General features: G+C 39.9%; 1 protein-coding gene across 3 annotated transcripts in view; it reads right to left on the bottom strand.

Moving 5' to 3' along the window:
• Nucleotides 1-23,390, bottom strand: part of ROBO1 (roundabout guidance receptor 1) — a 1,046,134-nt gene that overhangs the window by 23,136 nt on the left and 999,608 nt on the right. For all 3 annotated transcript variants that reach the window (XM_054047011.1, XM_054047019.1, XM_054047026.1), the window contains 6 exons: nt 20,434-20,476; nt 16,558-16,712; nt 12,308-12,643; nt 9,604-9,711; nt 6,969-7,113; nt 5,535-5,786 (listed from right to left, as the gene is read on the bottom strand). In XM_054047011.1, the coding sequence (XP_053902986.1) occupies nt 5,535-5,786; nt 6,969-7,113; nt 9,604-9,711; nt 12,308-12,643; nt 16,558-16,712; nt 20,434-20,476 (1,039 nt within the window). The remainder of the gene's footprint in view (nt 1-5,534; nt 5,787-6,968; nt 7,114-9,603; nt 9,712-12,307; nt 12,644-16,557; nt 16,713-20,433; nt 20,477-23,390) is intronic.

Raw genomic sequence — 23,390 nt, 5'->3', positions numbered from 1 at the left:
CTTATGGTACTTTTTGCTCCCAGTCTAATAAAATTGTGCTCGTTTATGTATAAATCTCCTTATGTTTAATAATTTAGCTCTTGTTCACTTAGGAAAGGGAAGCTGACAGTTTAGGACACAGCTTAAAAAATTACATTAGGAAGTGCACACCTGTGAATGTGAGCAAAAGGTGTGATTGTATATTACTTTTGAAGCTCACTATTACCAGGGACAATAGGCATCTACAACCAAGCAGATTGCTCCATAAACTATCCTTCTCGGCACTTTTTCCCCACTTATTCCAAACATAGGATTGAAACTGGTCTGGAAGGTAATATTAAAGAGAGAATTATTCAATATCATTTATATCTAACTTTTGGGAGCAGCCAAATATATCTATATTATTCTTGTTCCTAAATAATCAGTAACAGAGCTGCTAGATTCAAAAGTTAAAGGACTTTATCTGGGCATCATGGGATCAATGTTCGGTTCATTTAATATTTTGATCTGCAGAACATTTATCTTAATGTTGCTGATATTGTCATCAGTTTATCCCCAGTGCTTTTTAGTTGTCATTTACCCAAAAGGAAGATATGCTTAGGGAGGGAATGACCGGACTTTTGGCTTCTTTTGTCACTAAGGATATCTGCTGTTTGCTCTTGACCAGAATCTGGCTTGCAAGATTTCCCAATGTTTTCTATTTCTCATGGTTTCCAACCCATCAAATTTTGCTTTATCATCACTTCAGCAAAACGGCTATCTTTACAAACTTGAAAAATGTTAATTTTCATATTTTTGGCTAGCTGAGTTTTGCCCACCCGCTCTTGGAAATGGGCCAGGTTTTGCTTTTAAATAATTATGTATCTACAAAAATGTTTCCTTTTTTGTTTTAAAAAAACAAGTTCTCATCTTTCACAACAAAATGCAGAACTGAATAATCTACCATTTCCTTTAAAATATTTTACATACACTTCTACTTGTTGCCTTAACTATGGAAGGCAACAGAAGCAGTGACAATTAGAGATATTTTAACCAAATAATCCTTTAATAGAAATAACAAAGGTCATAGCTGAGTGAAAAGCTTTATTCGCCTTTGTATAGCGTCTCATCTTGGCTAAATTATATTGGTTTAATGTGGGGTCCTGGCAAGATGTGTTCTTGTAGTATATTTGTCGACCAGTCTTCCTGTTATCTGGGTTTTGTTACCAAGACACGGGCAACTGTTTACAAACATAGAGAGGGTTCCTGGAAAATCAGCTTGCTCACTAGCCCATAAAGGTAGGATAACTGAGAACATGGGCATATTCATGGACATATAGCAGCATTTCCTCCACTTTATCCAGCACTACCCTAGATTACAGTGACTCTGGCTTTAACATTCACAATGTCTCCTATCTCACTGTGCTTGTCCATTCTTCCAGAGCAGAGCTTTCTATTTCAATCTGCTGTAACTGTGGCAAGCTGACCGGACAGACAACATTACTGCACACAATCATCATCACAGAGAGAAATGTTCCAGCTGTCTGGTTCCTGGGGCCCACAACACACAGCATGGCTGTAGAATCATTACAGAAAGTATTAAAGACTGGAGAGGAGGGAAGCGGGGAGAACAGGAGATGGCCCTCTCTGTTAAGTAATCTTTTCCAAATAGATTGGAATTCAGAGACTAAAGCTACACCAACCTTATAGATACATTTCAGATGATAGTATTTTAGATATAATCTTCACTACAAAGCTACATGCTCAACTTATTTCTCTGTCAGATACTTTTATTATTTGCAATGATGAATATTTTCAGTTAATCAAAAAATCTTAGTACTTAATACAGAAGCATGTGTATGATAAATGAAGGGGGAAGGGTAGCTCCCTTTTATGGACACCCAGACAGTGAATAGCTAAAAATCCCTCTTAGTAGCTGTTCTCTAATTCCCAAGTGCACCTTCCTGGGCTCTCAAAGGGGTTCTGCACTTGGGTGGTGGCCGCATCTACCAATCCAAGGTCAGAGAAAAGCTGTAACCTTGGGAGTTTAATACAAGCCTGGAGTGGCCACTATTAATTTTTAGAATCCTTGTGGGCCCCCACCTTCTGCACTCAAAGTGCCAGAGTGGGGAATCAGCCTTGACAATGTGCCATTTGAAATAAGTGTTCTCAATTAGGAAGACTTGTCACTCTCCATGTTCCAAGTGTAAACTTCCTTCCAGAACATACTTGAAGTGCTGAGCACACAAAAGCCAACTCCTCAACATAACAGGTCATAACAATGCCAGTAGAGTGGAAGATGCAGACAGGCAAGTCTTGCTAGGGTTACCATACGTCCGGATTTTCCCGGACATGTCCGGCTTTTGGGGGCTCAAATCCCCGTCCGGGGGGAAATCCCCAAAAGTCGGGCATGTCCGGGAAAATCGGGAGGGCTCGGCCGGGGCCTCTTTGTCTGGCGTCGGCGGTGCGGGGCCGGGGCCGGTGCGGGGCCGGGGTCGCGGGGCCGGGGGCATGGTGCCGGGCCGGGAGCCGGGCCGGGTGCGCGGTGCCGGGCCGGGGGCCAGGCCGGGCCGGGCGCGGGGCCGGGCGGGGAGCCGGGGGCGCGGTGCCGGGCCGGGGTCCGGGCCGGGAGCCGGGGGGCCGGGTCCGCAGGGCCGGGAGCTGGGAGCCGGGGGCGCGGTGCCGGTCCGGGCCCGCGGGGCCGGGAGCCGTTCCGGGGTCAGGGAGCCGGTCCAGGCCCGCGGGGCCGGGGTCGGGGAGCCGGGCCTGCGGGGCTGGGAGCCAGGGGGTGCGCCGGGCCGCCGGGGGTGGTCGGCCGGGGCCGGCACCCCAGGGCCCGAGCCAACCCAGGCTGGAGCCGCCGGGGGCCAGCCTGGGCCGCGCCTCCTCTCCCCACACTCCCCCTTACCTGCTACAGGCTTCCCGCGACTCAAATGTTCGCGGGAAGCAGGGGAGGAGGTGGAGACTTTGGGAGGGGGCGGAGTTGGGGCGGGGGCATGGGCGGGGCTGGGGGCGGGGCCGGGGCCCCGGGGAGTGTCCTCCATTTGGAGGCACAAAATATGGTAACCCTAGTCTTGCTGATCATGCAAGAGAAGTTATACAAAACAGTGGCTTTAATTTAATAAAAGAAACTAACATATCAAATAGATAAGAGAACACTGGAAAAGCTAAGGACACATAACCAAGATAGCCCAACTGCAGTGTGTTTCTTATAAGACTGAGTCACTAGCAGCTTTGCAAAGAATGGAGGCAATGGCATTTATCCTCTAGTGATGTTTATCTAACCACCTTTAATAACAGCAAAAAGATGCTAGGGTATAAGCAAATCCTTATACCCCAGCAGTTCAGTGGTGCATCCATATAGGCACATCTCAATCATATTTCCTTAAGTTTTGTGATACATCTGTGGTGGCCACCTCCCACTCCTCGTGCTGAGGGAAACATTCTAGTTTCCAGGCTGTTGCCCACTGGATCCTCTTCTTTGCACAGAGGCTCCTGGCTCACTCACAGTGCACCACACTATTCAAAACAGAGAAACTGAGGTTCTGGAACCTGCTACCCAAAGGTAGATCGAGCTGACATCCCCCCTTCTCCAATGGTGTACATGGAAGGGAAAGAAGGAATAAAAGTCATGAGGAGGAAGCAGTGCCGGCTCTAGGATTTTTGCCGCCCAAAGCAAAAACAATTTTGCCCCCCCCCGGTTCCTTAATTACCCCACCCCTGGCCCCGCCTCAACTCCGCCCCTTCCCCAAATCCCCAGCCCTGCCTCCTCCCCCCAGGCTCTCAAGCCTAGGAGGGAGGGAGGGGGAGAAGCGGTGCCGCGCCGCGGCCACTCGGAGTCTCCCCCTCCCTCCCAGGTTTGAGAGCCTGGGAGAGAGGGGGAGACTCTGAGTGGCCGTGGCGCGGGCACCACTTCTCCCCCTCCCTCCCTGGCTCCCAAGCCTGGGAGGGAGGGGGAGCAGCGGCGCGCGAAACGGCTGCTCGGGATCTCCCCATCCCAGAGCCTGGGAGGGATGGGGAGATCTCGAGCGGCCGTTTCGCGTGCCGCTGCTCCCCCTCCCTCCCAGACTTGAGAGCCTGGGAGGGAGGGGGAGAAGCGGCGCCCGCGCCGCTGCCACTCGGAGTCTCCCCCTCCCTTGAGAGCCTGGGAGGGAGGGCGATTAGCGGCGCGCAAATCAGCTGTTTTGTGCGCCGAGGCAGCAGGAGAGGAGGTGAGCTAGGGCGGCCGGGGCACATTTTTAGGGGCGGCATGGCCGGCGCCAGAATGCCGCCCCTAAAAATGTGCCGCCTCAAGCACCAGCTTGTTTTGCTGGTGCCTAGAGCCGGCCCTGGGAGGAAGAAAGAGAACAAGATGCAGAACATGACAGAGGGTAAAAGTTACAGAACACTAGAGTAGAGAGGAAGAAACAGGAACATTGAGGAAACATGGGGGATAAAATTAAAGGCAGATTTGAAGCCATTTTCAAAAAGCAAGGTTTAAAGTACCAGGCTTGGCTTTACAATAAAAAGGGGCAAACTAAAAAAAAAAGAAAAAGAAAAAAAAATGATACTAGACATTCTTTTTCTGGGAAACACACCTATAAAAAGCTACATTAACAAAATCAAATTCAAGCAATTAATTCAGCAAGATGACACTTTAGAAACATATTGCTTTGAAATAAGCCCAGGAATAAGAAATATGAAAAATTAAGACGTGCTAAACTGATCTTTGGAACAATAAGCCTAGAAATTCTTGAAAATAATCAAAAATTAAATAAAAATGATTGGAATATTAAAAGTCTAATGGTTTATCATAAATTTAATATATATATATATATATAGCTAATGGTGGGTGTGGAAGGGAAAATCTACAAAGAATATGATCCTGGATACAAAAGCTCTATTATCTCAACAAAACAGCAAGCTAATCAAGTGTCACAGTTAGTTAGAATTCACTTTTCTTTTTTTTTTATTTTAAATAGAACAGAAGCTGCAAGGGTGCAGTAAACTGAGAAAGGAAGCAAAATTTCCCTGGAACAAATATAGATCTTATTAATGTTCATCTTTCTTTAAAAAATGACGGACGGTGGGAACATTAAGGAAATTTCACAAGCAGTAATTTACTGCAGTAAGATTTATGAAAGGAGGAAAACCTATAGGTTATAGAAATTATATATTTATATATATTCATACACATTGGTGACAAGTTAATTGCACAGTTACTGTGAAATAATGCAAGCTATTTTATGGTAATAATGCAGTAAATCTATTGGAAACAATGGAACTGTAATTATATGGTAAATTGTGTTAACGATACCACTTTAGTATCCTGATGACTGTGCATTTAACTTGTGTCAGCACTGTATGTAACATAAGATGATATACTGCATTTCCTTTCATGTTACAATATTAAAGCAACTTAATTACCTAGCTCTAAGAATATACATAGTCAAATCTTCCCAATTTGTAAATTAAATATAAGCAGAGTAAATATGTTGGGTGAAATCCTGGTCCCTTGAATTCAATGGGAGTTTTGTCATTGACTTCAGTGGGAGTGGAATTTCATCTATCACCTCTGCATGTTTGCGGCAACATACCTCCGGTCAGGTTGGTGTTGCATGTGGCTTATTTCCTCCTGACAATCCTGTAACATGGGCTGTAGTTCTTCTTGGGGTGAAGGTGTTAGAGTGGCAGTAGACTGGTGGCTGTAGGAGACAGCTGCGGGAGAGGAAGCTGCTCCTCGGACTGGAGGTGTAGGACCTCGCTCATCATCTTCTTCTTCCTCTAGCTCATCCTGCTGTAGATACATCCTTGCAGGCGGCACTGGACATGGAATTTCTTGGTCATAACTAAGAAACAGGTTTTTTTTAAAATATGAGGACTGTAGCTTAAATCAAACTTGTTTGATGCAATAAAAATATATCTTATATACATATACATAGCCAGGCAAAAATCACACTTCTTATAAGTCCTCTTCTCATAAAGGGCTAGGGGAAAGATCCTGATCCCACTGAAGTCAAAAGGGCTTTGCCATTGACTTCAGTTTGGCCAGGTTTTCATTTCCCAATTATCCCATGAGACCTGTAGTTGTCTATAGTAGCTGCTAGGTGACTAATATGGATATTAGGGCCAATCAAAGAACAGAAAAATATTTGGTAAATATATTATTCAGTGAATATTATTGTGTGTCAATTTATTTGACAAACAGTAGTCAAGTTATAGAACTGGTTGGATGCTACTAAACATAATTAAATGGATAAATTATTTGACAAATGACTTCAATATTTTTAAATAATGTATTAGATGAAAAATATTCCACCAGATGTATTAAATGCAGATTTAATAAGCATGAAGATCTGGTCCACAGAATCTACTATACGTTATTCTAGCTCAAATGGTCAGAGATTTTCAAATTGTTAAAACTGTGGAACTACTTGCTTTCTGGATCTTACCATTACAGGCAAAATGTTAAGAACGAGGCCATGTCATTTCAAGAAAACAACAATTTAACCACTGGAATATTTGTATTTAATTTTCATTCTTTTAAAAATATTGAGTACGTTTAGTTAAATCCAAGGGATAAAATCCTGGCCCTATTATCTTAATGGCAAAACTCCCATTGACTTCATAAGGAGCCAGGATTTCATCACAGATCTCTAGCTGTCTACAAATATTGAACCTGTCTAATCGAATTTATTCAACAGGTTGTGTATTATATTGCTAAATATGGCCTGTCATTGAGTACAATGCAAACCTTTGTGGCCACTTCATTCCCTCATGGAAAAAAAGAAAAAAACATGCTAAAATCCAAACAACACAGAGCATCAATTGATAAAGATGCATTGACAGAGGCACAATCCCATCAAAAGCCTTTTTTTATATTTTAATAATACTGTATGTAGCTCAGGAACATCCAAAGTGGATTGAAGGAAAACTTCATTATCACGTTAGCAGAACACAAATTAAATTAAATCAATTTGAGATATCTCATCAGCAAAATGATAAAAGGATGACTTGTTCGTTTTTCTTACCTTTCATCTACAGAAAGACTGTAATCTTCACTATTGCTGTGGGGAGGAGGGTGTGCTGGGGGAGGTGGAAGTAGATCTGCCCAGTTCATGCCAGCCTGTTTTGGTACCTTTGGGGTGCGGGCACCCTTCTTGTGTCCTTGACTCCCTAAGAATAAACAATAATATATTTTTAAAAATGCTTTTAATTATCTCCTTTCCCTTAATTACTTTGCCATCTCCCCCGCGGGAGGGCGGGGGTAGGAATCAGGAATCATTCCCGCTCCTATTGAAGTCAATGTGGATTTTACCATTGACTTGACTGGGAGCAAGTTCTGTTCCTCTCTGTATACATAACCTCATAATTGCAGTTTCATCATAAAACCAATTATTCCACATTTTGCTGCAGTTAATTTTAACCAGAAACTTTAATACAACAAGGACAAAACACACAGTATTCATACCTTAATAAATAGCTAAAATACAATAAAATCATAAATGAATTTTACAAGCAGTATCATTAAGAATGATCTTCCCACAGCTATTAATTACATTATAGATTATGATCTAAAACAAATGAGCTGTAGACATATTTTCTAAAGTGCCTTTCTGTTATTTAATTGCTGGAACCTAAAATACAATAGGATACAGATATGATCTATTAAAGTTCCACTGTTGCATTAAGTCACTGAATATATGCAATTTGTATATGTCCACTGAAATGTTTTAGGCACAATGAAATTACTAATTTTAGTCTGAATGGCAGGTGGAGTTGAAAATAATTGCTGGAAGAACTAAAATAACTAAAAAAAAAAACCTGATGAAGTATGGTGTGAATGTTTTCAGACACTGTTAATGAGAAATTATGGCTTATAGTAGAATGATGTAGCTTTAACAATCCAGCTTTACCAGCAATCCAGCTTTACTCACCAATTATTCAGGTGCTGAATTTTGACTAGAATACTATCTGTAATCAAAACTAACTCTACATTTTCTCTGTGTTAATTTGTATACTTTGTCATTTTTATTGTTAACTCTTTGAAAACTGTTTTTAGTTTGATTTCTTTTAAAAAAAATAATAGAAATTTTGAAATGATTCTTCTTCATATTAACTTCCTTAGGTAAGCAGAAGTTTTTCTTTTAATATCTAGCATAGTTTACCCTACCCACATAATTAAGGATGTTGAAGTTATTGTGTAATTGTGCCACTGTCTCCTAGATTGTGTTCCTATGAACAATATTTCAGCTCATTATTGCTCCACATTGACTGCTACATACCAGTATGTTTTAGCTGTTCACTATTGTTTTACTGGTACATCAGTACCGTATTGTGTCAAGCAAGACCCTAATTGTCCCAAGGAGACCATAATCTGCATTTTGTTCCTTATCCTCCAATATATATATATATATATATATATATTAGATTCAGCACAATTAATTTATTGCTCTGGTCACGTTTCATTCCTGCTGGAGTCCTTGGTGTAGGGCTATAATTTGTCATTGTTATGAATAAACATATTAAGTGTCAGCACGGTAAATAATATGCCCCCCACCCTTAATTCACATGGGTTCATATCCCCTAAGAGGTATTGCTTTGTGTTTCAAGTCTGAATGCTGTAGAACTGGGATTCAGCAGATCCTGTTGCTATAGAATTGGGCAAGCTGCCCACTGCCAGAAGGTTCTTTTTGGGAATTCTGGAGGTTTAAGAGGCTTGCTATTATTTGGGGATATATCACTATACCCCAAATAAACAGTTGAGAGTACCACCCGAAGACAGAAAATACTGGGTCCCATTTACACTAAAACACATTTAGATTGCCAGAGTAGTGTTAGGTTAGGATAGTTAGATTAAGATCAAACACGGGTTAGGAAAAAGGCATTTGGGCCACCCCAGATGAAAGCAAAAGGTAAGGAAGAACAAGGTTTTTTGCAAGGAAATCTTTTGCAAAGGGCTCTTGGATACTCTGCATATGAAAGGCACTGTGAGAAACAAAATTCTTCTTTAATTCTCTACTGTCTAAATCTGAATTATCAGTAAGATTAGTTTTGATAAATAGTCACTGAGTTGGTGTAAATAAAAACAGAGGAATTTTTTCAGTTCTTTCAACTAAATTGTATGGTATCAGAGTTAAAAAATTACAGATGCAAAATTTACTGAAACTAGTTTTGATATGCATAAAACAAATGTTCTGGTGTTTTCAGTAAGTGCAATATACAATAATAAAGTAGGGAAGGGAGTCCGGTGCCTTTCCAGTAAGGGAAGTATGTGGGTTTATATCCAGCTTTCTTTGAAATTTCTGAGAAGGACTTTTGTACAGAATTGGCTCTTGGGAGGCCAAGATGTCAAACAGTGGAGGACCCACGTTAGGAAATCCAAAGTATACTGCAGTATACGGCTTTCACAATTCTAGATGGCATTAATCAACTAGCCGATACTTTATTTTAAGTAGTAAAGAGGAGGCAACCATAGATTATGGATGTTAATTCCGACCCAACAGAGTTGCTGTTGTATTTCCTCCAATGGGAGATGTGGATGCTCAGCAGTTTTGCAAATCAGGCAATTAATACTGACTACATATACAGTTCCATCAAATATGGTAACAATAACAGAACCATATTTTATTTTAGCAGACTGTAGCTTGGTATGGATATACTCACCAGATGTACTACTCCCCCGATCTGAACTGTTGTAGGACCCTCCTGTATTCTGGTCATATGACTGGTTGTATGGAATAGTTGGAGCATTATTGTCATTTACTCTGTAATCTGTAGGTTTAATAATACAGTTAATATTCCCTTCACATAAACTATTTCCTGTAAATTTCTGCTTCATAACAGACAAAAAGACCCACTGAACATGTTGATGAGGAAGCATGGGCAGGGGAGAAATCTTTTAACCCTCCCCATATTGGTTTTGCTCCTATCTTTTCCTTTAATTTCTATTACCCACAGGTTTCCAAAGTTTTAGGGCAACTCAGTAGCTACACCAAGAAAAGGTCCATGGTCATTACAGATATGGCTGCACTGCACCTGGACACGTTGTGGTTGGCCTCTGCAAGCTGACTTGGGCTTGTGGTGCTTGTGCTAAGGGATTGTTTAATTGCAGTGTCGATGTTTGTGCTCAAGCCTGGGCTCTAGGACCCTGCGAGGAGGGAGGAGCCAGAGCTCAGGCTACAGTCCCTTAGCCCAAGCCCTGTGAGCCCAAATCAACTGGCATGGGCCAGCTGCAGTTGTCCAATTGCAGTGTAGACATACACTTAGGGTGAAATTCAACCCTAGGCACAGTACCTATGGCATACTCCAGTCCCAAAGCGCACACAGGCTTATGCCATATTTTTGCATGGAAGTGAGTGTAACCCGACAAGAGCCAAATTCCACTGAAGTCAGTTTACACCAGCAGAGAACTTGGTCCAATGTCTCTATAGTATCCAGGAAGACTGCCAGATAGTGCCGACACAGTTTTTACTATTAACAGCTACAATAACTGGCCTATCCAATTCTGAAGCTTTGGATGAACATTTAATTACAGGGATTTTATTTTTAAATGCTAGATTTGGCAATCAGACCTACAAAAATTTCTCAGGGATAAAATGTTCATCAGACAATACAATGTTTTCTTGCTTAAGAAGTGTGTATAATTTACAGAAGACTAGCAAGGAGATGAGTTGCTTTTCATAGTCCAAATAAAATAAAGACAAAGAGAACCCATTGGACATAAAGTACTGACAATGAAGCACAGCATGGAACTCATCAACATGGTTATTTCTCTTTATAAAACCTATAGGTAAAATTGTCAGCGAGATGGTTTTGACTTAGAAAATAAGAAATCCAAGATCAGACTATTGACTCATAAAAAAACCCCATACAAAGTAGCTAAGAATCCAGTCCCCATCTGCTGCAGACATGCTTTTGATAATGTAAGCACGGGGAGAAAAAAAAGGAGCAAAATGATAAATCCCACACCAGAATGTATTCTGTAATAGCTTCTCAGTCTAGCTGAATTCCACACTTCATGTTGAAGCCCTGCATTCCATGTCTGTTTACACAGAGGATAAACAATATATCAACACTGAAATATGTATATATGACTGTCAGCGGACAATGCTTTAATGGGGTCTTTTCATAGCACAATATGCTAGAAAATATGCAGCTGTAATATATACCATCTGAAAGAGACAATGTCTTCTTAGTCATAAAATCCAAACATTTTAATTTTGAAACTGAAATGGAATACATAAGGTCATCACAGAAAAGTGAGTGCATAAGCATTATTACAAAAAGATAAACCCCTCACACTACAGCTTGGAGCCAGAAAAAAAAATGAATTTTCCCTTTGACTTGGTTATGTCAAAAGGCGGTGTCACATTTTATATGGCCCTCTCAACTACTTTGTGGGTAAGTAGGTCAGGTAGGAAATAGATGAAACCAACCTTCTGTAATGAAACGTCTTTTTGCTGGACACCTTTTCAATATCACTATGTGATCATACAAGTTACAACGATCTGTTCAAAAAGTTCACAGGTAGAATGGATCCAGTTCCTAGGGGCACTGCTTTGCAAATCAGGATATTAAAGCAGGTTGCATGGTAGCCTGAAGACTAGCAAGAAATCACATACCTATTTCTTCCAAGTCACACGCATCACATTGGAGTAACGTGCCCCTAAGGCCACAAAAGTACATTCTGATGTTTCAAGTTTACACTGAAATCAATTTATTTTTAGCTTCTGAACCCACAAACTGCAGTCAGAACAAAGGAAATTTAGTATCCAGATTTTTTTTTCCACAGCATTCCCTCTGAATATGAATTGGAAGCTTGCTAGGTATAAAGCTAAAATTAATTGGAGTGGTCCATTTCTGTCCCCAGTGTACAACACAATATAATTTTACACAGTTTGATGTGCAAAAATTCCATTTGTTTACATGAAGATGTAGATTTAATTAGCCTGCCTCTATTCATGACTGATAAGGGGATGTTGATCTATTTAAAATTTAAGGTAGAGTATAACGTGACTACCATGCATTGGTCTTATGAATAAAAGATCTTGTCTCTGTCCTAACCAATTAAGCACCTACTATTACATTTAAATTAATCACAAAGCCATATGAAAATATATTTTATTTAATTCTTTTTAAAGTTACAGCTAGTTATTTGTTATAATAAATTCAATCTTCGAAGGTTATTGGAGTGCTAATTAACTCTTTGACACTGTTTACTGGGAATTTCTAAATCTACAAAGGAATAAGCAAGAAGCACCAGAGAGGTTTACGTTTACTAGTCCTGACAAGCTTTGGTCTCCCAGCACCAGAAGGCTGATGATCATCTGATGAATAAACAAGAGTAAAAAAGCTAAAAGCTCTTCACCTTTGTTTAATTTGTTTTGCTCCATAATGTTGTACTGTATGGGTGCAACCTCTTGTTTTTGCTGAACAGAGGGTTTCCAGTGTTTCTCATTTGTATCCCCACTGCTGCTGTTAACATTATTGCTGATGCTTGATTGGATGAGCTGAGTGGTTGCATAAGGAGTGGGCTGCCCAGGTTGGTTGACAAATCTTCCATCCTTTAGATTTGGGCTATTGAAGGTTTTCATCTCATTGATTTTGTTGCTCAAGTCCACATCACCATAAACAGTTGACTCAGGCAGCATCAGGTTTGTTTGCTTGCTTTCCAGCTGGTTGTTGTAATTTGCTATACAATCAGCTAACCACAGGGGGAAGGAAAAAGAAAAGGTCATTCTGTTCAGTTACTCGCTATATCTTCATGTGCAATACGCTTTACAAATATTTTTGTGCACAACTATATGACCTGATTCTGTGAAGCAGAAATGGGGTTGTATAAGTTATATAACTTATAAATAAATAACCCATTGGACTTTATTTACCTTTTAGGTTACTATACAAAAACACGGGCTCAGAGAATTTTGTTCTTTCTCATCTATTTCTCCATATTATACAATTATCGAGATCCAAAGTAAACTCCTCTGTTTGGCACCCCTGTAAATTCAGTTCTGCTAAATTTGTCCCTACAATAATGTTTATGTCTTTTCTGCTGCTCTTAGGTTGGCAATATGAACATTTTAATTTTGGGGCACTATTCTCAAAAAATTTTGGCATCTTAATAATTAAAAACACAATTGAGCATACTTAGGACAATTTGTGTGTGTAAATAAAAAACACTTGCGAGTTGGAGCAAAAATACAAAACAACTGTCTTATGTCCACATTCAACACACAACATTTTAAATCCTGTCAGACTTCAGACAAAGGAAAAGAGGTCTTTATGGATTCTTCTCTGCATTTTTTTTAAAACAATGGTTATACAGAGATAGAAATCATTAATGAAGAGATACAGTACATTATGAAAGGGGTCTCAGAACCTGTTTAACAAGACTTCAATAGAACATTGCATTCTAGCACAATAACATGTATGAGCTTCAAAGAAAAAGATAGGAAAGCATTCTTGGAAGGGTTGCACCACATGCTAATCATAATTACTTTGGGTCTTATTAATCATACATACTATTGCCTCTGGCACATTATTCAGTATAAATAAGAGTGAATTCACCCTCCTAGTAGTTACCTTGCCACAAAGTTAGCACTCAGTGACAGTCTCACAGTAATCAGGCTTGTGCTGACATTCTAACCACAATTCTAGAACTCAGCCCTGGTATTAAACGCTGGGTCAGCATACTTGTCCTTCAGGAGCCCCATGTGCTCCCCTGTGACTAGCACAGACTTTACTTTCACAGCATTTGTTTCCCTTCTATATCCAATCCACCAGAAGGGTGGTGAGTACTAGTAACAGAGTTAGCAGATTTGTATATATGGGGTTATTAGGAAACCAGCACAGAATGACCGTTAAATGTGTGTTATCATTTACCAATTTGTATATGTAATGGTAATTACATAATTACCAAGAAGATAGTTGCTCTTTTAACAAAATGTAACTGCTGTGTGTTAACCTAGGGACAAATCCCAAAGTCCTTCGTCAGGGCAAACTCCAGCCAAAATAGTGAGTAAAAATTAAGTAAGCATTTTAGGATTTAGCCTCTACATTCTATGAAATGAACATGTACATTTCCAAAACATTCTCTAACATTCACACTTCTTTCAGGAAAAAAATTCTGTGTAAAAGCAGTAAAATACAAAAATAAAATCATTCATCCCCATTGTAATGGTTAAGGGATGTGAGCAGTACATGCCATTACATACAACTTATTCACTGCCAACTTCATGCCCTTCAGCTTCAATTTTTTAAAAAAGATTTTACCCTTTGATTTATTTTTCTTTCACATGTGAGCTGTTATTTATTTATCGCTCTACATACTCTTCAACTTCTTGACTTTTGTTACTTATTTTTTTTTCATTTTTGCCTCTCCCTTTACTTTTTTTCATGATCACCTACAACAAACAATGTTTGCTTACCTATATAACAGAAAATGTATTTTATCAAATGTGAATTTTATATTCCCCACTACTTTTACAAAGAAGCTGTCCCTATAAAGTAGGGTTCCTATTCAGTACTATACTTATAAGATTATATTAGAAATGTACATGGGTAATTAGTTACATTTTTATATATAAGGGATATAAGCCTTTGTGCTTCAGGGCATAAGACAACTACAAACTGAAGGGGTTATGAAGATTCATAGATATTAAGCCCAGAAGGGATCATTATGATAATCAATTCTGACCTCCTGTGTAACAAAGGCCATAGAATTTTACCAAATGATTCCTGCATCAAACCCATAACTTCCAGTTGAGCTAGAGCATATATTTTTAGAAAGATTTAGATTTAGAGAGATAGCTGTGATTTAACGATAAAGTGATAGAGAATCCACCACATTCCTCAGTAAATTGTTCCAGTGATTATTATTCTCACTATTAAAAATGTGTGCCTTATTTCTAGTCTGAATTTGTCTGGCTTCATCTTCCAGCCAATGGACCTTGTTATGACTTTGCCTGCTAGATTAAAGAGCCCTTTATTATCAGAAATCCCCTTCCTATCTAGGTACTTGTAATAATGTAATCCATGTGCACATTATTCCACAAGTCTCTTATTAGAAATCTCAAACCTTCCTTTGAAGCATCTGGTACCAGCCACTGTCAGACAAGACACTGGACTAAGTGAATGACCATCATCAGTTTATGGCTGGCCTTGCAGTAATTACATTAGACTTAGAGGAAACACCATGTCTCTCCAATGCTTCCACATTTTGCAGGAAGTCATAACCTGACTGCAAAGTGATGGGGAATGCAAACAGTGAAAGCTAACCAGTTTTACTGGCAGTGCTCCATGCCCAAGAAGGGATGTGTCTGCTTGGGTAAAGAAGTGGCCAAAGGTTCCCACTCCTGACTCACTGGCAAGCACTAATTGGGTCAGAGTAAAGAGAATTTCAGTTCTATTTTTTTAAAAATGTATAGCAAGTGCTGCTTCACGGTGTATGCCACCCAGCGTGCACCACCAGAGAGCAGGAAGCATTATTCACCCATAATGTCTCCCTCTAAAGTGTTCAGTCACTGACATGCTTTTGTTGCCCTCCTTGTGCTGCCCTTGCCCCCAAGAGCCTCAATTTATCCCTACATTTTATATTTTGCTTTCCAGAGTCAACACAATTAGTTGTTCTCTATAATATAATCTTTACAGACAAACAAACAAACAAACAATATAACACCCAGTCACCCAAATGAAGGAGTTTGCATAGCAATGAGTGAACAACAAAAGGTTTGAATGTGCAAAACTAGACTGGAAATCTCATATGGGCAGACTTTGATATGATAAGGCATTTCTTGTTTCTGGTCATCCCAGGAATAGGCATTAAAACCTCTCCAGTAACATATTGGCATTTCTAATTTTGGTCCTAGCCAGTATTAGGAAGTGCAGAGCTGCGTCAAAAATAAAATTTATTTGGACTTTTCAAACTCAAGAAATGTTGAGTTCAGTTTGAATTTTGGGAGCCAATTCAGGTTGTTTCTTATTTGATTAGAATGAGTTCATTCATACCTAGTTTTGCAGTAAGTTTAGGTCTTCCATGGACTAAACCAGGTTTGTATCAATTAATAGACCCATTTAGCTTGTGTTTAAGGTGCAGTGATTTTGTGGGCACCATAATGGAGAGACACCTTGGTGGGCAAACGTGACAGTAGCAGCAAGAGGAACTGGACTAATAAAACCATCTTGAGAATCAGCCAACCCAAGTTTAGCAGCTGCAGCTGTACAGAATGAAGTAGGAACTCCGAACTATGCTGGCACATAACACAAAGTTTAAAATTATATGTGGTATTGTAATCTACCGGTGAAAACAGGTCCTCCTCCATGCCAATACAAGTTGTTACTGCCGCTAGCTACAGAGTCTTGGCTCTTTAGCTCAAAGTGTAGCACCTCATGCTTTTATCTCTAGAGGTCACCAGTATCAACCTCTGGGCCAAATACTATAGCTGTCACACCAACACATAAAATTTTATGGCCTATCCTCAGTTTGATGAAATTCTGGACACAGTCTGCTACAACATGCATGATAAGGGACTAAAACTAACTCTGTAGAAGTATGAATGAGACTGGTTGTAAGAATTCAGTGTAAAATAGGTCTCTTGTTAACTAGTAAAAGTATCTAACCTGGTCGACTGTACGTTGTGAGGTTGCTATCACTGTTTCCATTGGCTGAGGTGCAGCAGTTGATGGGGCAGTCATTGTGGTTGTTACCAGTGTTGGGCCACGTATCTGCTAGCCATGGTTGAGGGGCAGGTTCACTGATGTTTAGAAGTCCTGGTCTTTAAAAAAAACAAAGTATGGTAATTTCATAAATTAAGCAACAGTGTTATTAAATTGATTCCTATGATCTTCTCAAAAGGCTGTCTAACAAAAAAAAGTTTGTACTATGAATAGTAAAGGTTTAGGCAATTCATACTTATCACATCTCTTATAAAATATATTTTAATTGGTATATGTCCACTAATCTGGACTTAGTTCTTTGAACATTGCTAATCACTTGTCTTGCCATACAAAAGAAGAAGAAGAATTGGTATATGTAATGACTCCCCGACATCTCCATAAAATATTGATATTCTTTGGTAAATTACAGTAGAAAGAAACCAACACAATGTTTTGATCATCATATGGGTATTAACAAACAGTAGGCCTTGTTGAGAAAGAGTAAGAATGTTTCTGTGAAAAATTTAGAATTTTATTAAATTTTCTGATTTTTCATCAAAAATCTGAAAACTGAACTGTAGTGTTTTTCAATTTTTCCCCAATTTTCAGTGGCAACATGGAAAAAATGGGGGGGGGGGGACAAAAACAAGTGGGGGTTGTTGAAGAAAAAAAAAGGAAGAGGAAGGAGGGAAAACAACAATGACAAATAAGGGGGGTTCTGATTGAAAAATTTCTCAAAAACCAAAACTTTTTCCACAAAAATTGTGGAACACAAGTAGCTCCTACTGAAGTCCATAGGAATCGTGAATGCTCAGCACCTTTGAAAATCATAAGTCTGCATTGCTGAATGTTGGCTGAATATTGGATGATATATCATGTCATCAGCTAAAAGATTTGTATTCCAGCTGCATGGTTTCCAAGTTATTGCAGGTTTTCTAGTGAGCACTAAATAAACTTTGATGAATGTTTTGTTGAATCTCCAGCCCACATACTGTTTTTTCCACTGACAACATTGTGCATATTACAAAGCTTCACATACAGTAGTGACCCCTAAAAACCTGACAATTGCTTCTGATAACTAAATAAGTATTTGAAGTTAGGTAATCTCAGCCATTGCTGTGTTTGAATTATTTCCTGCAGTAGGTAGGTATACAGAACTAGAGGGGAAGACTTCAGAAACAAAAGGAACATATCGATTTAACACAGGCATAATGGGCAAATTTTAAGGGCTACCATTGTAAACAGCACAAAAGTTAGTCGCTGTGTCCAGAAAAAATAGATATCTATTGTGAAAATATTGGATATAATGCTTTTTCAACTAAAATATGTTAATCCCTTTAAACTGGAAACTGAGACTGCAAACTGCACCAGCAGTTGGTTATGGGGTAACCAGTCTGTCAGTGCCATGGGCTTAAGTTTAATTCCTAAAACAGCATTACAATATTAATCTGCTAAATATATATTTATTTCTATGCTGTATGCACCATCTGACAATTTAGCATATGACCAGGGCCGGCTCCAGGCACCAGCTTAACAAGCAGGTGCTTGGGGCGGCCAACAGAGAGGGGCGGCATGTGCGGCAATTCGGGGGCGGCAGGTCCCTCACTCCCTCTAGGAGCGAAGGACCTGCCGCTGCCGATTGCGGCTTTTTTTTTTTTCCCTCAATTGCTGCCGCCGGTCACGATTGCGATCGTGGCTTTTTTTTTTTTGGCTTGGGGCAGCAGAAATGCTGGAGCCGGCCCTGGGCATGACTTACTATCAGACAAACAACATGTACTAGGCAAACATATTTTTATGGATTTATTTTCTTTGTAAATATGAAATAAATGTGCTGTTATTTAGATTTTTGGGCAGTGCAGCTGATTTGTCATTCCTGTCCATGACTTACCTAGTGCTCTGTATATAGACTGAAAATCACCCCGGGTTCACAAGGATGAGGTAAGGCTCTCTGAACCTTTCAAGTCCTAAGAAGGGTTTCTGTATGGGAGCTGTGGTTGGAACAGCCAAAAAAGTCTCTCCTTTTGTCTTGGAACTTTCTGAATACTGCAGAGGGGAAGTCTACACTTCACTCATGCCAACCGGGAGGAAAGTGGGTGGAGCGATTGTAATGTCAATCCAAGTTTCAGAAATACCGTGTACCAATGTAAGAAGACAGCACCTTTTATACAGTATGTAAAATGGGGGAGGATGCTGAGCCTCCCAAAAACCTTACAAATATATTTTATGCAGGGAAAGTGCGAGTCTGAGCTTGAAGGTTTGGAACTCAGAGTAAAGATTTTATGCCAGAAACTACACTGCTTCAAAAGTTGATCAAATGTATTTCCTGTGCTCCGAAGTATTGTGCAACATACTATATGCTCAGGTGAGCAAAATAAATGAACATATGGCACAGGCAATATTTCCTGGCTCGATCACTTGTAAAATCTGAACTGATAAGATGAAAATATATTTTTCAAAATACCTATGATGCAACTCTAGCCCTAAAAGGAGAAAGTTTTTATGAGGGAGATTTTAGGTTATGGCATTTAGCTACAAAACTGGGGCAGCACAGAACCACACTGCTCCAGCAGGAGCATCAGGGAGATTGTACACAATACAGAAACACAGTTCCGCATTGCCACTTCTGCAGAATAGTGTCTGATGTGCCAGGCCAGTACAGAAGGGAGAAGAGTCACTGCCTTGCCTCTTCCTCACTGCTCTTTAGCTACCTTGCTCTATAGAGGCAATAACATTTATTAGCATAAGGAGGGGAAGGGCTGCTATTGTGTTGAACAGTCATGCAAGGGAAAAGAGAGGATCCCTCTGCCCCTGTGCAAGTGCAGCACACAATCTGGCCTATAGATATTTACAGGCTTGTCAATTCAAAAATATTAGAAAACTGAATGTTAATCTTCATGTCTTCATATGTCTAATCTTTATCTCTATCAGAGTTTGGTACATTCTTGCAAGGTAAGGACTACAGGGCAGTGCCCAGGGCAGAAGGGAGGGGAAGGGGTAGGAATGGTATTTATCTAGATGTTTGTTGAGATTTAAAGGCTCACTACCTTACTGTGCCAATACCTTGACTTCTAATGCTGAGAAAAGGTATGCTGGAGTGTGATTTAAAAACAAGCTGTGCATGACACATGCATGACATGCCTCTCTGCCATCACTGCTGCTCTGTCCTCTGAAGAAACATAGCAGGCAATTAGGGTTATTGTGTGTTCCATTGACATTCATTAGGCAATATACTAAAACGTGCAAACACATTACAGTTGTGTCCTCAATCTGGAACTGAACTAGGTTCTGAGAGCAAAGAACTATTTATTAATAAGCTACCAATTTCTCTTTATTTCTTTAATGTAATTCTCTCTCTCTCACACAGTGATGATTTAACTGTTTTGCAATTCACTGCAAGATTAAATACAATCACCTTGTGTGCTGCTGTCTTCAGCAAGTTTTTCCCCATGAATGTTTTTTTTTTCTTTTGTGGTATCTGTGAACCAGCTATATTTCTTAATCTTCATAAATGCCACAGTTTAATTACTTTAACTCCCTTAATCATCTGCTAAATCAGTAAACCTTGTATTTTGAAGTCAAAGTGCTCCCTCTGCTGTTTGTTTTTGGGTGTATTTTTCTACAAATCAACAAAGAAACTCAACTGAAAATGTTAAGCTTCAATTTTGAAAATGAACCAAAAGCTACATTTCAAAAGCCATATATTTTCTCAGTGAAATCTGTAAAATCAGTGACCTATATGCCTAAAGTGTATTGCATTATACCAGCACCTATAAATGTACTCAATGTATCTAAATGTATTTACATCCAACTTATAGTCTGCAAAATAAACCATGTCATTACCTGCCTCCACTGCTTACTGCTTCTCCTCCTCTCTGATAGGTCACTAAAATATGAAGAGATAAAAACAGAAAATAATGTAACAGTCATTTTGGACTTTGTAAATAGCACTGTAACATCTCTTTTTTGTTTCCTTCTTACGAATCTCTAAATTTTGACTGGTTAAGTTTTAATACTGAGTCTTACTCTTTCAACAGTCATTCCTTCATTTACAAATCTATAGACTATACATAGGTCACCTGACTGGTGTTACTTTAAGTCCCCCAAAAGCTTTATATCACACACACACAGAAAAGAATGGAGTAATGCATCAGGCTAAATTAAACCCTCATGTAACTTTACTGACTTCAAAGAAGTTACTTTAGGGAAGAATTTATGTCACTTTGTTTATTTCATGAATGAGTAGATGATGCTAAAGATTTTAAAGCTTTATTGTACATTATCATCATCCTGATAACATTAAACAGGTACCAAGATTTTGCAGCACAGACATTATTTCCAGTGTAAATGATGGTTCATTATATCACAATCTACTGCAAAAATCTCATGTTGTTTTTACACATTAATAATGTACTAAAGCTCTGTGTGATTTTCAGATATCCATCCTTATAAAAAGCCAAACGGAGTGTGATGTTTTACTGATAGACACCATATTCTACTTATGCATCATGCATATTTAAAAAATCCTTATAAATGTATTATTTTCTAAAATTTTACAATTGGATTTTTTCCAATACTTTTTTAGATCTCAAATTTTAATTTATTAATTGTAATAAATAAATCAGTTTGTCTGACTGGTTTGAAATTAGCAGGAATTTTTTGTGCTAACACTTCCTAAGAATAAACAGGAATATAGTCAGCATGCATACAGATTCATTTTTTAAAATATGTGTTGATATGAATAGCATGTATTTTCCAGAAAGCACCATGGTTAAAAGTTAGTTTTTAAGAGGCATAAACCAATAGTTTGAAGAGCTATAAATTTGCCATTTTTAAGTTTGCAGTGGGTTAGGCAAAGGGTTAAGGAGATTAGCTTCACTGCAAATGCTGATGGATTCTACCGCTATGCATTTCTTAACTAGGAATGTGTTTAAAAAAGCAGCCAAATTCTGCTCTTTAAAAGAACTCCAAGCTGGGAGTCTGCGAGGGAGAGATAAATGCTTGCAGTGATTACAACAACAGGATTAAAACCTTAGCAGGCAATGCTACAGGTAAGTCTTTTACTAAAGGTAATGCTACAGAAAAAGGCCTGTTACCATTTAAACGGAATAGAACTAACCATTGGGAGTCTAATGTATGGAAAAAAGAAAGATTTTTTGAAATCTTTTACATTGTGTATTTCAGTTTTCTTCTTCTAAATTCCTTATGTTATTGAATTTGCAATACCCATAAGTTCTATTTTCTTTTAATGTCTAGATTTCTAACTGCAAAAATGTCTATCAGTTAAGCTAAAACACACAGCAGAGTTTCAGTAGCATGTTGCACTGTGATTGTGCTAGAAATTGTATGTAAAGCTAATTAAATAATAATAATTTGCATGTGTTTCCACTCTGGATGTCCAAGGACTGCACAAACATTACGGGCCAGGTTCTAGCCTCGCGTTGAGTAGTGAGTGAAATCAGTGGGACCAGACGTGATGTAAGATACTACTCAATGTGACTAAGGGTATGTCTACACTGGCAGAGTTACAGCACCGCTCAGAGAGCGCTGAAGGGAAACCGCTGTTGTGCGTTCACACTGTCAGCTGCCTGCGCAATACCATGTTCACACCTGTGGCACTTGCAGTGGTATTCGGAGCGGTGAACTCTGGGCAACTATCCCACAGAATATCTCTTCCTCTTCCGCCGATAAAAGTTGTGGGAAGGTGGAGGGGGATTGCAGGGCATCCTGGGTCCCGTCCCAATGCCCCATGATGAATTGCTTCGCATCCCAGCAATCCCTGTACTTCCGTCCGCATTGGGCACCATCTTTCAAGGGTTTGTGTACTGCGTGCTCTGCCTCTTCGGTCTGCAGGAATGGATCCCGCTCTATTGACCAATATGCTGCTCGCTCTCACTAACACATCACGAGTGGCAGTGGAGTTATTCCTTAAACTACAAAGGCAATAGTAGATCGACATTGATCTCGCCATGCATAGTAGCTACGACACGAGATTGCTTGTGACATTCACAGAGGCGCTGACCACAGTGGAATGCAGCTTTCAGGCTCGGGAAACAAGCACTGAGTGGTGAGATCACATTGTCATGCATGTCTGGGATGACGAGCAGTGGCTGCAGAACTTTTGGATGAGGAAAGTCACATTCATGGGACTGTGTGATGAGCTTGCCTCAGCCCTGAGGCACAAGGACACAAGAATGAGAGCTGCCCTGCCATTGGAGAAGCACGTGGCAATTGCACTGTGGAAGCTTGTTACTCCAGACTGCTATCTGTCGGTCGCTAACCAGTCGGGAGTGGGAAAGTCAACCGTTGGACTTGTGTTGACGGAAGTGTGCAGGGCCATTAATCACATCCTGCTCTGAAAGATCGTGACTCTGGGCAACGTGCGTGACATTGTGGATGGCTTTGCACAAACGGGCTTCCCTAACTGCGGAGGGGCGATAGATGGCATGCATATTCCAATTCTACCACCAGACCACCTAGCCACCGAGTACATTCATCTGAAGGGTTATTTCTTAATGGTTTGCCAGATGCTTGTAGATCACTGTGGGTGTTTCACGGACATTAACGCAGGTTGGTCTGGAAAGGTGCATGAAGCATGCATCTTTCAGAACACTGGCCTGTTCAGGAAGCTGCAAGCAGGGACTTTCTTCTTGGACCAGAAGATCACTGTAGGTAAAGTTGAAATGCCCATTGTGATCCTGGGAGACCCTGCTTACCCTTTAATGCCGTGGCTTATGAAGCCATATTCAGGGCATCTTAACAGCAACAGCAAGGAGCGGTTCAACAACAGGCTGAGCAAG

This window comes from Malaclemys terrapin, chromosome 1, assembly GCF_027887155.1.
Source record: "Malaclemys terrapin pileata isolate rMalTer1 chromosome 1, rMalTer1.hap1, whole genome shotgun sequence".
Taxonomy (NCBI): domain Eukaryota; kingdom Metazoa; phylum Chordata; order Testudines; family Emydidae; genus Malaclemys; species Malaclemys terrapin.
The sequence above is the reverse complement of the archived record's forward strand: the minus strand, read 5'-3'. Positions and strand labels throughout refer to the sequence as shown.